General features: G+C 42.8%; 1 protein-coding gene across 1 annotated transcript; it reads right to left on the reverse strand.

Annotated features, from left to right (window-relative positions):
• Positions 1–1,025: 1,025 nt before the first annotated feature.
• On the reverse strand, positions 1,026–18,325 carry LOC135540323 (tetraspanin-2-like). The gene is made up of 8 exons (XM_064966912.1): positions 18,102–18,325; positions 13,081–13,183; positions 4,159–4,256; positions 3,460–3,534; positions 3,258–3,353; positions 3,059–3,124; positions 2,641–2,724; positions 1,026–2,489 (listed from the first exon to the last, which is right to left on the reverse strand). The coding sequence occupies exons 1-8, from the start codon at positions 18,168–18,170 to the stop codon at positions 2,424–2,426; spliced, it is 657 nt and encodes a 218-aa protein (XP_064822984.1). The 5' UTR covers positions 18,171–18,325; the 3' UTR covers positions 1,026–2,423.

Here is an 18,325-nt window from a genome sequence, read left to right on the forward strand (position 1 = left end):
ATCAGTGCCCGACCACATTAATGCTCTTGCTACTGAATGGAAGCAAGTCCCTGCAGCAATGTTCCAACATCTAGTATAAAGCCTTCCCAGAAGAGTGGAGGCTGTTATAGCAGCAAAGGGGGTACCAACTCCATATTAATGCCCATGATTTTGGAATGAGATGTTCGACGAGCAGGTGTCCACATACTTTTGGTTTTGGTCATGTAGTTTATGTCATAACACCTGTTGTGACATATGTGTTATTTTATGGCTGGTTATGAACCCTACATAAGTGTCAAATGTTCAAATGTGTTTTTTCCCTGCCAAGAAGTTTCCTTTTGTTTGAAAATGTGTTTCTTTAAGTCCTTTGTTGTTGTGATGAATTATTTACAGTCATGTTTTTTTCATCATATTTTAACTAACTTGTAAAAAAGATACTTAATGACACTCAAGAGTCATTATGACCATCATAATCATATAAACCAGATAGGCCTGTCATGTGCATGCCCTTATGTCAGTCATCAGTCAAAAAGAGGGTGTCTTGTCCTGCTCCTGAAATCTGTTCCTGCGTTCATCCCTGTCATCAGAAAGAGAGCATTGGGGTAGGTGCAAGTCTGACAGCAATGTGTGCCCAATTACAACAATATTTTAATATGGTCAATTTCAGAAAGTGTTATATAACATAAACATGCTGTTGAAGAGTAGGTTATGGTGTAATGGAATGTTTTGCGTTATGTGGTAGGTTTTGTGTAGGCTTTGTGGGTTTTTACACTCTTATGTAGGCGTCATAACCAGCCATAAAATAATGCAATATATGTCACAACAGGTTCAAATATATGTGTCATGACAAGTTATGTCAGCTGTTATGACATATTATGGCATGGTTATTATGACCGGTTCATAATGTGTTATGATGCTGGGTGTCTGGTAGTGTTACCGGTTTTTCATTATTTTTATCTGGCATTAGTGCATAAACCTAAGCTTTGGGGTCACCTGTATGTTAAAACTTCATTTGTCAATAAATAAATGTTCAAGCGAAAAATGGGAACTGTACAGTGCATTTTCTATATTTGCTGGTTGGGGTCGGGCATCAGATTTGACCAATATCACATATAGTCAGGCATTTGCGGATGGGTGAACAATCAACTGACCCCCACATCCCTAATGTTTGTCAAATACAGCTAATAGCTTTCTGCTATTAACTAGGTTAAATAGTCTAATTTATTTTATCTTTCTCACGGGAGATCCATGAACATTTAAATAGGATAAAAACAGATCTCATTTTACCAAATGGACATGCTGATAAAATAAAAGCGTTCAATGTCTTTTTTTGTTTGACATTATTAGCATACATAACCTGGATCTACAACCGTGTGGGCCAACTGTGTGCAAACAATATTAACACCCACTCGATTCATTCAAAAATATACACTAACTCAATGGAACAGTTCACACGTGTTCTCTGAGGCCTCGCACAGGACAATGCAAAAAGGCTTGAACATCCAGACTTCAGGTTGGACATTAAAATAATGACAGTACAGTGCTTCATAAAAATGTAGCTGCTTCCTGACACAGAATATTAATGACAAAAGTTCTTCAGAACATTGGTCAAGTTGAAATCAGCTCTTTTCCAAAACAAGGTGCAGAGTCTGCTTGTAGCAGAGCAACACTATGCTGATGGGCCAAGCAAAGGAAAACAACATACAGTTAGTTAAAGTAGAATATGCAGCTGTGGTAGGAATAGATTGCTTGGGCTTGTCTATACAAAGATACACATTTGAGACATTTAGTGAGTAATGATGCATACAGTAGGTATGATGCATACAGTAGGTGCAAGTCCCAACAACAGTTATGTAAAACTCAATGACTGAAGTTAAGATTACTGACCTAAATACAACTTTACAAGCAGACAACGTACGACTACAGTAGCTCTGTACACAAAATGAACCCTTGAACTGAGGTTACAAGACATTGAATAAATAACGTTAAAAACAGCACACAAAGGAGTTTGTATACAGCAATGCTCCTCAGCCATCACATTCCTGCGTCAAAGAGGAAGACGGTACATGAACACGGCAGTGTTAGAGGATGAGAAACATGGGGGATGTCTCAGAGTAGTGCCAGATGCTGAGCCACGTTGTGCTTGGAGAGGAGTGCAGTAAGAGGCCAGTTATTCAGGTCACATAGATGCCAGAGGAGAGAGAGGGGTTCTGGTCTAACTGCCTCTGTCCAGGGGACGGGGAAATCCCTGTCAGTGTGCGATATCACACCCGCACCACTAAATTGACCCCCGGACTTGAATGTTTGTGTTAAAAAGGGCTCCCCTGTCCTCCATCCCAGATGTGATGTACCCTCCTTGTTCAGGCATTGTGATTATAAAGAGCTGGTGAGTCGGTATTAAGCCTGCAGGGTGGGAGGGGTAAGGCTGGAGCTACTGGGTCTTTCTAGATCACCTCCCTGTTGTTCCGAATTGCACAGCAGAGGACCATACTGAAGATCATACCAATGACCTGAGGAGAGAACAAAAAACTATATTAGTCGACTATAAGCTTGTAATACAGTTTTCTGCAGATTTCTGGGAATATTTTGTAAATAGTTATATAATGAGTTACCATATGTAACATAATGTAATTTGTGCCTGAGTGTCAGTAAGACTCTTACCATTACACCTGCAACAACAATCCCCACATATCCGATAATGTAGAGCTTTTCATTGAAAAAGTCCGTTATTGCATTCAGACAGTTCTGGAAACATACATAGCATAATGTCACTGACAATACCTTGATTCACTTTATCTTCATTAGCCTCTATAGAGCACACAATATCTCTGAAACCCATGATCTAAGCACAGCTATAGGTACTACTGTACTATAACTAGCCTATAAAACTAGATATTAATAATCTAATTTGAAATTAGGTAAAATAGATAACAGCCGGCCTAAAGTAATGGCTATCAGACAGTAAAGGAGACAAGAAGTGGAACTACGGTAAACCATGTTGTTTTCAATGGTGTTATACTGCCACCTAGAGGAATATATGATACTGCAGCAGGAGAGCGCAAAGAAGAGTTGTTTGTACCTTTAGGTCTTTATCACCAGGAAGACACAGAGACGGGTTAGTCACGGAGTCCCCACAACAATTCAGCTACAAATGGAAATAAAACAGAATATAACAAATAAATATAGCATATCAAAACATAGAAATGGACAACATTGACAATGTGACATGATCAATAAGTACTTAATGAGAGCATAAAGAAAACAGTAGTTTAACTCACAACATTGTGGTAAATTGCTGCTATTGCCGTCCGGTTGGCATTTTCAGAACCTTCTGAAATAGATTCACTGTAGAACTTTTGAACATCTTCAATGATCTAAAACATAGATAAAGGATGAATTAAAATTAGTCAGAGATTGCAGTATCAATAAATTGTCTTTCATTTAAGTTTAATATCAGAACATTGATTGGAGTGGATATACCTTGTCTTTGCTCATGAATCCAAACACACCTGCAGCAACCTCTGCACCAACGATTACAAGAAGGCAGGTAAAGAACTGCAAAACAGAGAGGGCAGTGACATAATAAGCCAATAAGGCCTGAGGGGGTGTGGTATATCACCAATATACCACGAGGAGGGGCTGTTCTAATGCACAATGCAATGCGGAGTGCCTGGATACAGCCCTTAGCCGTGGTATAGTGGCCATATACCACAAACCCCTGAGAAGCCTTATTGCTGTTATAAACTGGTTACCCATGTAACTAGAGCAGTAGAAAGAAATGTTGTCATACCCATGGTATGCCGTCTGATATACCACGGCTGTCAGCCAATCAGCATTCAGGGCTCAAACCACCCAGTTCATTTTAATGCATAGCCTACCATACAGTATCCTGTACATATGGCCAGGAGTTTTCCCAGATCAGGACATATGCTTAGTAAAACCTCAGGGCCTGCTGACAGTATTCTCAGAAGAGAAGCCCACCAGACACACACTGGTGGAACCAATGTTGTTTCACATCAGTTCAATGAAATTATGATGATCCAACGTGGAAAAGACATTGCATTGACGTCTGTGCCCAGTGGGAGGCTTGTGTTGACTCAAAATGGTTGGGGAGAGCTAAGATAAAATTGCATTCCACTGAACAGGTGCCTAAAGGTAAAACTCCCACCAATTACCCACCGACGCAAGGAGACACTGTGACTCCTTCACAGCTCCACAGCAACCAAAGAATCCCACCAGCGTCATTCCCCCACCTGCACCAATCAGAATGTACACGGCTGAGGAGAGATAGACAGAGAGTGAGTGGGGGGGTTCAGTGAATCAACAGAACCATGCAGCAACACAATCTAGATAACTGCAAACTGAAGTGTAGGAATATCCCGTATATAATACAGCTAACATGTTAACATTCTGAAGTGTAGGAATATCCCATATATAATACAGCTAACATGTTAATTAACATTCTGAAGTGTAGGAATATCCCATATATAATACAGCTAACATGTTAATTAACATTCTGATGTGTAGGAATATCCCGTATATAATACAGCTAACATGTTAATTAACATTCTGAAGTGTAGGAATATCCTGTATATAATACAGCTAACATGTTAACATTCTGAAGTGTAGGAATATCCCATATATAATACAGCTAACATGTTAATTAACATTCTGAAGTGTAGGAATATCCCATATATAATACAGCTAACATGTTAATTAACATTCTGAAGTGTAGGAATATCCCGTATATAATACAGCTAACATGTTAATTAACATTCTGAAGTGTAGGAATATCCCGTATATAATACAGCTAACATGTTAATTAACATTCTGAAGTGTAGGAATATCCCATATATAATACAGCTAACATGTTAATTAACATTCTGAAGTGTAGGAATATCCCATATATAATACAGCTAACATGTTAATTAACATTCTGAAGTGTAGGAATATCCCGTATATAATACAACTAACATGTTAATTAACATTCTGAAAGTGTAGGAATATCCCATATATAATACAGCTAACATGTTAATTAACATTCTGAAGTGTAGGAATATCCCATATATAATACAGCTAACATGTTAATTAACATTCTGAAGTGTAGGAATATCCCATATATAATACAGCTAACATGTTAATTAACATTCTGAAGTGTAGGAATATCCCATATATAATACAGCTAACATGTTAATTAACATTCTGAAGTGTAGGAATATCCCATATATAATACAGCTAACATGTTAACATTCTGAAGTGTAGGAATATCCCGTATATAATACAACTAACATGTTAATTAACATTCTGAAGTGTAGGAATATCCCGTATATAATACAGCTAACATGTTAACATTCTGAAGTGTAGGAATATCCCGTATATAATACAGCTAACATGTTAATTAACATTCTGATGTGTAGGAATATCCCGTATATAATACAGCTAACATGTTAATTAACATTCTGAAGTGTAGGAATATCCTGTATATAATACAGCTAACATGTTAACATTCTGAAGTGTAGGAATATCCCATATATAATACAGCTAACATGTTAACATTCTGAAGTGTAGGAATATCCCATATATAATACAGCTAACATGTTAATTAACATTCTGAAGTGTAGGAATATCCCATATATAATACAGCTAACATGTTAATTAACATTCTGATGTGTAGGAATATCCCGTATATAATACAGCTAACATGTTAATTAACATTCTGAAGTGTAGGAATATCCTGTATATAATACAGCTAACATGTTAATTAACATTCTGAAGTGTAGGAATATCCCATATATAATACAGCTAACATGTTAATTAACATTCTGAAGTGTAGGAATATCCTGTATATAATACAGCTAACATGTTAATTAACATTCTGAAGTGTAGGAATATCCCATATATAATACAGCTAACATGTTAATTAACATTCTGAAGTGTAGGAATATCCTGTATATAATACAGCTAACATGTTAATTAACATTCTGAAGTGTAGGAATATCCCATATATAATACAGCTAACATGTTAATTAACATTCTGAAGTGTAGGAATATCCCATATATAATACAGCTAACATGTTAATTAACATTCTGATGTGTAGGAATATCCCATATATAATACAGCTAACATGTTAATTAACATTCTGAAGTGTAGGAATATCCCGTATATAATACAGCTAACATGTTAACATTCTGAAGTGTAGGAATATCCCTTATATAATACAGCTAACATGTTAATTAACATTCTGAAGTGTAGGAATATCCCATATATAATACAGCTAACATGTTAATTAACATTCTGAAGTGTAGGAATATCCCATATATAATACAGCTAACATGTTAACATTCTGAAGTGTAGGAATATCCCTTATATAATACAGCTAACATGTTAATTAACATTCTGAAGTGTAGGAATATCCCGTATATAATACAGCTAACATGTTAATTAACATTCTGAAGTGTAGGAATATCCCATATATAATACAGCTAACATGTTAATTAACATTCTGAAGTGTAGGAATATCCCATATATAATAGAGCTAACATGTTAACATTCTGAAGTGTAGGAATATCCCGTATATAATACAGCTAACATGTTAATTAACATTCTGAAGTGTAGGAATATCCCGTATATAATACAGCTAACATGTTAATTAACATTCTGAAGTGTAGGAATATCCCGTATATAATACAGCTAACATGTTAACATTCTGAAGTGTAGGAATATCCCATATATAATACAGCTAACATGTTAACATTCTGAAGTGTAGGAATATCCCGTATATAATACAGCTAACATGTTAACATTCTGAAGTGTAGGAATATCCCGTATATAATACAGCTAACATGTTAACATTCTGAAGTGTAGGAATATCCCATATATAATACAGCTAACATGTTAACATTCTGAAGTGTAGGAATATCCCGTATATAATACAGCTAACATGTTAACATTCTGAAGTGTTCGATGTGGAAAACACGGGAGCTGAAAGACGATGCAAAATCCTGACAGTTGTGAAAAGTGTCATTAAAACAAGGTACTTTTCCAGTTCAAAGTGCTAATTGCACATTATTCAAAGTGCCTCTCGGTTGATTGAATATATTTTGCAAACCCTGAATATCTTGGTGTTACTAAGATAATCTAATGCACATCTTTGCTGAACATGCAGCAGTACATTTCTCAACACTGTCTCTCATCAACAAAACACTCATTTTCAGAGGCATGTGGATGTCGTTAGCTGCTCCACCCCTGCTTGAGCAACATTACCCCTCTCAACACAAGGAGAAGGAAAGATAATCACCTCCCCTCACAACCAGCCCTGTAATGTTCCCCCCCACTAAAAGCCCTGTGATGTCCCCCCCACTAAAAGCCCTGTGATGACCCCAGCCCTCACAACCAGCCCTGTGATGCCCCCCTCCCTTACTACCAGCCCTGTGATGTCCTCCTCCCCCCCCCCCCCACACACACACCTCAATACCAGCCCTGTGATGCGGGGGGCACACATGTTCACTAACCAGCCCTGTGGTGCACCCCACACCCCTCACTACCAGCCCAGTGGTGCACCCCACACCCCTCACTACCAGCCCTGTGGTGCCCTCTCACACCCAGCACTGTGGTGGCCCCCACACCCCTCACTACCAGCCCTGTGGTGCCCCCCCATACCCATTACTACCAGCCCTGAGGTTCCCCCCACACCCCTCACTACCAGCCCTGTGGTGCCCCCCACACCCTAACTACCAGCCCTGTGCCACCCCCCCCCCCAACATCCCTCACTACCAGCCCTGTGGTGCCCTCCCACACCCCTCACTACCAGCCCTGTGCCCCCCCCCACACCACCAGCCCTGTGGTTCCCCCACCACACCCCTCACTACCAGCCCTGAGAATATCCCCCCCACACCCCTAACTTCCAGCACTGTGGTGCCCCCCCACACCCCTCACTACCAGCCCTGTGGTGCCCCCCACACCCCTAACTTCCAGCACTGTGGTGCCCCCCACACCCCTCACTACCAGCCCTGTGGTGCCCTCCCACACCCCTCACTACCAGCCCTGAGCCCCCCCCCCCCACAACCCTCACTACCAGCCCTGTGGTGCCCCCCCACACCCCTAACTTCCAGCACTGTGGTGCCCTCTCACACCCCTCACTACCAGCCCTGTGGTCCCCCCCCACACCCCTCACTACCAGCCCTGTGGTTCCCCCCCCACACCCCTCACTACCAGCCCTGTGGTGCCCCCCCATACCCCTCACTACCAGCCCTGTGGTGCGCTCCCACACCCCTCACGACCAGCCCTGTGGTGCACCCCACACCCCTCACTACCAGCCCTCTGGTGCCCCACCACACCCTTCAACACCAGCCCTGTGGTGCCCTCTCACACCCCTCACTACCAGCCCTGTGGTGCCCTCCCACACCCCTCACGACCAGCCCTGTGGTGCACCCCACACCCCTCACTACCAGCCCTGTGGTGCCCTCCCACACCCCTCACGACCAGCCCTGTGGTGCACCTGTCTCACTACCAGCCCTCTGGTGCCCCACCACACCCTTCAACACCAGCCCTGTGGTGCCCTCTCACACCCCTCACTATCAGCCCTGTGGTGCCTCCCCATACCCATTACTACCAGCCCTCTGGTGCCCCACCACACCCCTCACTACCAGACCTGAGGTTCCCCCCCACACCCCTCACTACCAGACCTGAGGTTCCCCCCCACACCCCTCACTACCAGCCCTGTGGTATCCCCCCATACCCCTCACTACCAGCCCTGTGGTGCCCTCCCACACCCCTCACGACCAGCCCTGTGGTGCACCCCACACCCCTCACTACCAGCCCTCTGGTGCCCCACCACACCCTTCAACACCAGCCCTGTGGTGCCCTCTCACACCCCTCACTACCAGCCCTGTGGTGCCCTCCCACACCCCTCACTACCAGCCCTGTGGTGCCCTCCCACACCCCTCACGACCAGCCCTGTGGTGCACCCCACACCCCTCACTACCAGCCCTCTGGTGCCCCACCACACCCTTCAACACCAGCCCTGTGGTGCCCTCCCACACCCCTCACGACCAGCCCTGTGGTGCACCCCACACCCCTCACTACCAGCCCTCTGGTGCCCCACCACACCCTTCAACACCAGCCCTGTGGTGCCCTCTCACACCCCTCACTACCAGCCCTGTGGTGCCCTCCCACACCCCTCACGACCAGCCCTGTGGTGCACCCCACACCCCTCACTACCAGCCCTGTGGTGCCCTCCCACACCCCTCACGACCAGCCCTGTGGTGCACCCCACACCCCTCACTACCAGCCCTCTGGTGCCCCACCACACCCTTCAACACCAGCCCTGTGGTGCCCTCTCACACCCCTCACTATCAGCCCTGTGGTGCCTCCCCATACCCATTACTACCAGCCCTCTGGTGCCCCACCACACCCCTCACTACCAGACCTGAGGTTCCCCCCCACACCCCTCACTACCAGACCTGAGGTTCCCCCCCACACCCCTCACTACCAGCCCTGTGGTATCCCCCCACACCCTTCACTACCAGCCCTGTGGTGCCCCCCCACACCCCTCACTACCAGCCCTGTGGTGCCCCCCACACCTTTCACTACCAGCCCTGTGGTGCCCCCTCACACCCCTCACTACCAGCCCTGTGGTGCCCCCCACACCCCTCACTACCAGCCCTGTGGTGCCCTCCAACACCCTTCACTACCAGCCCTGTGGTGCCCCCCACCCCTCACTACCAGCCCTGTGGTTCCCCCCCCACCCCTAATTACCAGCCTTGTGGTGCTCCCCCACACCCTTCACTACCAGCCCTGTGGTGCCCTCCCATACTCCTAACTTCCAGCCCTGTGTTGCCTTCCTACACCTCTCATTACCAGCCCTGTGTTGCCTTCCTACACGCCCTGTGATAGGGTAGTAATGGTGCACCAGGGCAGTCCCCATACTTCGTGTTCAGGGCTTTATCAATGACACAGGCAGGAACTGCTATGGCTGCCTAATTAAACCACATTGGGGCAGTGGTGCGCTAAGGTCGTTTTCGTTGCTTAAGAACAATAGACAGGAGGTGTGGCGAAACGGTCCGCTGTGGCTGTGCTGTGGTTAGGGGAGGAAACTGGGAACCAGAGGGCTGGCTGAGCTCAAAGCTTATCTCCTGCTTAGCAATGGAAAAAAAACACGAGACAAGACAGGTGCCTTGCTTTACACAAACAAAGCTAGCGACGTTGATAAGAGAGGCCTTCCCAACACATGTACAGCACTCATCCTTATCGATATCTGCCATATCTAAGCATTTGCACTTCTGTGTTGGCCCAGTATTGGTGGAGGATAGCAATGGGCAATGCAAATCTTTGAGAGTTCAGTGTGCAAATCTACTGTGGCTGCTCCCCATAGGCTTGTCTCAGCTTAGACAGACACAGAAATGACAGAATGGAAAGTGAATCATCCGTAGAGAAGGCTGCATATTGCCCCTCTATGGTATCTCTGTCTGTTCAGTCTGGTCTTGTCTCGTCAGGACAGCTGCAATAAGGCCTTTCTCTCTCCTATGGTTCTTATGCAGCCCAAGATAATATGAGTCTTGTGTTGCCAAGGCAATATGATAAAAGAATGATCAATCATAGTGATTTTTTGTTGTTGTTGCAACGTCTCCACATTAAATGTGAAATGAAATGGATAAGAACACATGGTCATGCATGTATTGTTGGCTACAACCAATACACTCTTAGAAGAAAATAAAGTGCTATCTGGAACCTAAAAGGGTTCTTCGGCTGTCTCCCTAAGAGAATGCTTCTTGGTTCCAGGTAGAAGCCAAAAGGGTTCTGTTCTACCTGGAACCAAAAAGGGTGTTCCTATGGGGACAGCCGAAGACCCCTTTTGGAACCCTTTTTTCTAAGAGCGTATAATGGAAAGAGAGTGTATTACCAAACTCAGAAGTCACCATGTTGGGTAAGAAGCTCTCTTTGTGCCACATGGTTTGGATGCCCAGGCAAGCGCTGGTATGACATTTGCATTGAAAGCCAAAATTAACTTGATAGTGTTATCATAACCAGCTACATTACATACATCATCCCAAAGCTTGGGCATCTATCCAGATCTTCTTTTACTGCATTTAACTAGGATTAAATCAAGAAGTTGACACCAGATGTCAATATCACACTGTGCAATGAATGACGCAATGTTTGATGATATCATGACTAACTGGCTGATGGGAGTGGGGGTCACTAGGAGACTGTAGCCTCAGAGCACCCTGAGGACAGCAGCCGACTGGGTGAAGGCATGGTGAAGAGCTGATGAAGTGAAGTCACCATTTTAGGTCATGCTCTAAGTGGGAGTAACAAGAATAGGCTGCATTCTACTAATTTCCATGGTGGAGACCCATTGAGAGAGATGCTATTGTATGGAACACTGAACTGAAGTGTACTTAATACTGAATGTTGAGAGGCATTGTGTGAATGTTATTGTTATCGTTTTCATATAATTGGACGCTCAGGAAAATGCCCTTCCAAGCACTTTCTCTTCAAAGAGCTCATGTGGGAAATATGTTTGTTGTTGCAAGAATAAACCTGTGATTATGTCCTAAAAGGGGATGATGACCCACAGGCAATTGAGTGCTGACTCTAATAGAATAAGCCATCAAAAAGTTAAGATTCCTGTCATAGCATATACACTGAGTGACATAGACTGACCCGGTGAATCCAGGTAAAAGCTGATGTCACTTGTTAAATCCACTTCAATCAGTGTAGATGAAGGGGAGAAGACAGGTTAAAGAATAATTTTTAAACATTGAGACATGGATTGTGTACACTAACGTTCAAAAGTTTGGGGACACTTAGAAATGTCCTTGTTTTTTAAAGAAAAGCACATTTTTTTGTCCATTAAAATAACATCAAATTGATCAGAAATACAGTGTAGACATTGTTAATGCTGTAAATTACTATTGTAGCTGGAAATGGGATGCTGGCAGAGTTCCTCTGTCCAGTGTCTGTGTTCTTTTGACCATCTTAATCTTTTATTGGCCAGTCTGAGATATGGCTTTTTCTTTGCAACTCTGCCTAGAAGGCCAGCATCCCTGAGTCGCCTCTTCACTGTTGACGTTGAGACTGGTGTTTTGAGCCTGTAATCGAACCCACAAATGTTGACTCTCCAGATACTCAACTAGTCTAAAGAAGGACAGTTTTTTTGCTTTTTTAAAATCAGCAAAACAGTTTTCAGCTGTGCTTTCAAATGATAAACTTGGATTAGCTAACACAACGTGCCACTGGAAAACAGGAGTGATGGTTGCTCATAATGGGTCTCTGTGCGCCTATGTAGATATTCCATACAAAATCTGCCGTTTCCAGCTACAATAGTCATTTACAACGTGAACAATGTCTCCACTGTATTTCTGATCAATTTTATGTTATTTTAATGGACAAAAAATATATTTTCTTAAAAACAAGGACATTTCTAAGTGATCCCAAACGTTTGAACGGTAGTGTACTGTATGTGTGCCATTCAGAGGGTGAATGGGCAAGACAAATGATTTAAGTGCCTTTGAACGGGGTATGTTAGTAGGTGCCAGGCGTACTGGTTTGAGTGCGTCAAGAATCACAACGCTGCTGGGTTTTTCACACAACAGTTTCCCATGTGTATCAAGAATGGCCCACCACCCAAAGGACATCCAGCCAACTTGACAACTGTGGGAAGCATCCCTGTGAAACGCTGGACACCTTGTAGAGTCCATGCCTGACGAACAGAGGCTGTTCTGAGGGCAAAGGGGGGTGCAACTTTATATCAGGAAGGTGTTCTTAATGTTTTATACACTCAGTGTATGTTCCTGTGAGATTAAAACAGGACCAGGTTGATGGGAAATGCTTCAACAAACACAAAGATAGCTACGCATTAAATACTGTACTTCAAACGTATTCCTACCCCAGTGAACATTGTAGGTAGCTGGGCTGTGTTCCGTACAAGGAAATGTAAGGACATTTTTTGAAAACCTTATTTGAAACAGAGGAGATGTTAGCATTTTCCTATGGTTATGTTATGCCATACTAAACACGAGACTGGTAAGTAATTCCAGTAGAATTGGGAGGGTGTTCAGCTGATCTGGGCACCTGGTCTCACTGTTAACTGGACTCACCTATGAAGAAGGTCTCAGGCGCTTCCTCTCCAGCCAGGAGCTGGACTGTCTCTGGGTCAAACCTCAGCCATAATCCCACTGCCAACACAAATGAGCCACACAGCTGGGGTGCAGAAAAGGAGAGATCAAGCATAAACATACACCAATATTCACTGTATAACATTTAGTGGAAATAAATAAATACATGTATTCATTAATCATCAACATTGTTATACAGATATTCACTGTTTAACAATGCAACACATTGACAATCAATTAACCCATTCTGCACAATATTGTATACATTCCTTTTTGTTTATGTCATCATGAACCTTAACCTTTATTAGAGCATGATGTTGCATACTATAGATGAGATTCAGACTGACTGGTGCCTATTAATAATAACACTGTCTCGAGTTGACCTTGAGAACAGATCAGGACAGCACTGATCCCCATGACAGCCTTACCAGATACACGGTGGTATTCCATCCATGTGCTGCCTGGCCTTACATAGAGGCTGAGCAGATACTCTTTGGCAGACTCTTCAATAAAACATTGTACTCCGAAAAAAAACAACTGTCAAAAATGGCTGTTTTCATTAAAAGGAACAGCCAGTACGAAAATAATTGACTTCACAACTAACCACAGCCCTTGTGTGTCCTCTGTGTCCCATTAAAAATACATACACCATAACCAGTTGTTTTCAACTGTTACTGCACATAGTAGAAATCTAATGGTATTATGTTGTAATAAAAAAGTAACACATGCTAACTAGTCCGCTTTTAACCTCTGGGGCCTTTGGCCTTCAGAGCACCATGTGGAGGGGCAGCCAAAGCAAACACGGCCCCAAGACGCTGACCTAAGGTCAGCGATACATTTTAAACCCCTAATGGGGATGCATAAGCAGAGGGATAGGCAGAGGGTAAACTAATCCTACATCTGTGCCTACAGCTGAAACCTAGACAGAGCAGAGCAGCCCGTGGTGTCTCAGCCTCAAGCTGTATCCACTACCACCCCGTTCTCTTTGGCTTTCTCCTCACCACTATGACCCCGCCCTCTTTGGCTTTCTCCTCACCACTATGACCCCGCCCTCTTTGGCTTTCTCCTCAGCACTATGACCCCGCCCTCTTTGGCTTTCTCCTCACCACTATGACCCCGCCCTCTTTGGCTTTCTCCTCACCACTATGACCCCGCCCTCTTTGGCTTTCTCCTCACCACTATGACCCCGCCCTCTTTGGCTTTCTCCTCACCACTATGACCCCGCCCTCTTTGGCTTTCTCCTCACCACTATGACCCCGCCCTCATTGGCTTTCTCCTCACCACTATGACCCCGCCCTCATTGGCTTTCTCCTCACCACTATGACCCCGCCCTCTTTGGCTTTCTCCTCAGCACTATGACCCCGCCCTCTTTGGCTTTCTCCTCACCACTATGACCCCGCCCTCTTTGGCTTTCTCCTCACCACTATGACCCCGCCCTCATTGGCTTTCTCCTCACCACTATGACCCCGCCCTCATTGGCTTTCTCCTCACCACTATGACCCCTTTGGCTTCCTCCTCTATGATTGGCTTTCTCCTCACCACTATGACCCACTATTGGCTTTCTGACTATGACCCCGCTCTCATTGGCTTTCTCCTCACCACTATGACCCCGCCCTCATTGGCTTTCTCCTCACCACTATGACCCCGCCCTCATTGGCTTTCTCCTCACCACTATGACCCTGCCCTCATTGGCTCAGCTCACAACGCTGCTCCTTTTGTCTCATAACTGGGCACAAAGGGCTGCTGTCTGACGAAGTGACACCACTTTGGGGACGACCAATTGTCTTACCGTGGCCAGAGAGCTCTCGATCATAAAGTCGGGAATAGAGATACTGTAATATCCATAATATTACGTATATCATCAAGAACAATGCATTTGTATTTCAGTTTCAGAAATGTGACACATTGGTCAAAAATGGTACTTTTAGAAAACAAGTTAAAAACGTCATATGAACACATATCTTAGCAATGTGACAACAATTGTTAGATGTTATCTGATAGCATTGTTCCCCTATTCTTCGGGTAAAGGCCTAAAAGTCCATTAGCAAATTGGCATGGAAACCCGACGTTTCAGGCAGAAATTAGCGTTTCCTCTCATAACCTCTACAAGCCAGAATGTTGAATAAAATAATATTTTAACGTACTGTACAGGTTGTCCATACAGTTGGTCCTTTTGGCCGGTAAGAATATGAGACAATATATCCTACGTTTTCTAAAGCGCTGGCAAAGCGTTCAGATTTCTGTCACCTGCAGCATGCACAGAACCATGTAAACACGTGCATGTGCTCGGCAAGTATGCATGCGTCTTGTTCATGTATTTTATCTTGCTTTGCTTTATCTTGGCCAGGTCGCAGTTGTAAATGAGAACATGTTCTCAGCTGGCCTACCTGTTTAAATAAAGGTGAAATTAAAAAATACAAATAATGCATTTTAAGAATTTATCTGCACTGTATGTTTGATAGCTAGCTAGCCAGCTTTAGAGGAATGATTCCATAAATGTTTCAAATTCACTGCTAATAGTCTGAGTCGATATTCACCCACGCACACAAATTGAGGGAAACAAACATTTTTTTTTTCCCATTGACCCCCAGTGTAAATGAGCCAACTTCATAGCTAATTTTATGTTATACAGAAATAACAAAACGCGCCGAAAGCTGTTGTTCAACCAGGTCGAAAATCCCGACTTGCGGTTCACAATGCTCCTACATAGGGAAATAGGGCCTGCGAGAAGAGCCGTGGAGCTTCAGGCTATTCAGAGTGGGATAGTGGGAAATGTGGTGACCCAGTGTCCAAGTAGGAAAAGTGTGGAAAACATTTCACCACAGGTAAGACATTTAACTTGTTTAGTATTGTCCATTTGTAAATCCACTCACTACTTGTAGCTGAATAGTCCATTTGCTTGTGTTGATGGTCTTGACTAGCTTAATGTTCCGGTCGGTAGCTAGCTAACACTCACTCACGTGACTGCTCGCACCATCATGAAAAGGGCATGAGGGAAGCCCTATCGTATTGCATTTAAGTAGTGAGAACGCCTGAGAGCAGGCACTGTTGATAGTTATCTTTAGGCATGTTGGACTTTTCTTGAATGTAGTTTTGTAATTGACTAAAACAAGCAGGCAAGAAAATTGTGTTTGAAAAAGGTCATGTGGTTGTTTCCCCACTGGCCGCAACGTTCTATCTAATACCGACTGGGACTACAGTGGTTCTTCCTTTAAAAGTTGTGTCGTATTGCAGCACAGCTTGCGGGCAGCCGCAGAATTCTACGGCATGTTATTTTAGTGTCCGCTATTGTTGCCATTAATGCAAGTTAGTGCTAGTTTGACCACCAGAGGGAATCTTTGAGAAGCATTTGACTGTTTTTAATATTGCTGAAGGAGAGAATTTAAAACCTTTGTTTTGTAAGATCATAGTATATGTGATTGATTTTAAGAAGTTTATCCCAACATTCCATTCAAAAAATGCAGTCCACCCACAGGCTGAAATCAGTTGATGATAGGACTTAGACAAGTTTTAAATGCAACAAGTACTGATATTGTATTATATAATAGCACTCACAGCTTTCCAATGAAACAAAACATGGGGACATGTATGGCCTGTTTACATTTTTTTAATTGTACCTTTACTTTACTAGGCAAGTCAGTTAAGAACAAATTCTTATTTTCAATGACGGCCTGTTCAGGGGCAGAACGACAGATTTTGTACCTTGACAGCTCGGGGATTTGAACTTGCAACCTTTTGGTTACTAGTCCAACGCTCTAACGACTAGGCTACACTGCCTCCCCATTTTAGGCTATCGGAAAATTGGTTAAACCCCGTTGAAACTATTTTAATATTGTAGGTTGACAATAATTATATTACACATATTTCTTATATCACATGCCTTACTTTTATTTTCCTACATAAGAAAAATCAAGATTATGTCTCTACTGCCATTCATTCCAATTAGACAGGTTTGGATGTCTCCCTGACCAATATGGCTGCCTTTTCCACACCATTCTGGAACTATGAGGTTTTATGACATATCCCATCTAGTTATTTGATAGGATCTCTATTATCATAGATAGCTATGTTGGAAATATAGAAACAAACTGCAGTTCTGCAACAAATTCATAGGCCTATGCTATGTTTGACTCACATCAGGGAATAACAGTTTCTACAGCAACATAGTGAGACTGTATAAAGCCTCATTATTGTTATGTAATTTTCTTGTCACTTTTTGATACACACATATATATATATATATACACATACATATACATATATATATATATATATACATATACATATACATATATATACACATACATATATATACATATATATATATATATACATATATATACATATATATATATATATATTATATATATATATATATATATATATATAGCGCACACACACACACACACACACACACACACACACACACACACACACACACACACACACACACGCACGCGCGCGCGCACACACACTCACGGTAAAGTTTACACCTGTTATATTCGGTGCATGTGACAAATACGATTTGATTTGAAAATGTAATTTGAACATACTTTTTGCAGACATATAATAGTTGTTAACGTAGTTAATTCACACATTTTGTTGACATTATACATGAAATTCAGATGGTACAATGTCCCACATCATGGTTAAAGAAGGGTGATAATAGAAAGAGAGTGTGTATACAGGACTTGTGTGTATGTGTGAGGAAGTCCTATCTCATCCGTCAGAATAAGACTACTATTGGTGGACAACAACATACGTGGAAAAAAGAAACTAGTTATATTGATGAAAATCAGATAACATTGCAGAGATAGATCTAAAACGAAATGAAGTTTCCCCCCAGACCTAGACAATAATATAAATGAATCGGTTTCAACCAGCGGGAGAGATTCACTTGCTGCAAAATGCATCCGCAATCACGATCAATTATGCACACATGCAACCTTGTTGATGATTGAATAACTGTATATTAATTTATCAATAGTAGGACCAACACTTACCCATAATATGAAGTTGAAAACGAAAAGGAGATATTTCACGCATTTCATCCCACCTTGCACTTTACTCATGATTCCAGAGGCTTTTTTTAGTCCTAGATCCTAATACAAGATCAAGAAGAGAGTGAGACTTTGTTAAAAAATGTGGGTTGGAAATAACTGGACATCAACCATACAACCTGCGCTGCAGTCTCAAAATGATTGCAGGAGCCAAAGATTTTTAAGGA

This window comes from Oncorhynchus masou, chromosome 5 (assembly GCF_036934945.1).
Source record: "Oncorhynchus masou masou isolate Uvic2021 chromosome 5, UVic_Omas_1.1, whole genome shotgun sequence".
Taxonomy (NCBI): Eukaryota; Metazoa; Chordata; class Actinopteri; order Salmoniformes; family Salmonidae; genus Oncorhynchus; species Oncorhynchus masou.

Excerpts from the sequence above, each read along its gene's own strand:
- LOC135540323 (XM_064966912.1), bottom strand. The coding sequence starts at position 18,170 with ATGAGTAAAGTGCAAGGTGGGATGAAATGCGTGAAATATCTCCTTTTC. Across the intron at positions 4,257-13,080 it reads GCCTGAGACCTTCTTCATAG|CCGTGTACATTCTGATTGGT; the intron begins GTGAGTCCAGTT and ends ATCTCTCCTCAG. Across the intron at positions 2,490-2,640 it reads TTGTTGTTGCAGGTGTAATG|GTCATTGGTATGATCTTCAG; the intron begins GTAAGAGTCTTA and ends TTCTCTCCTCAG.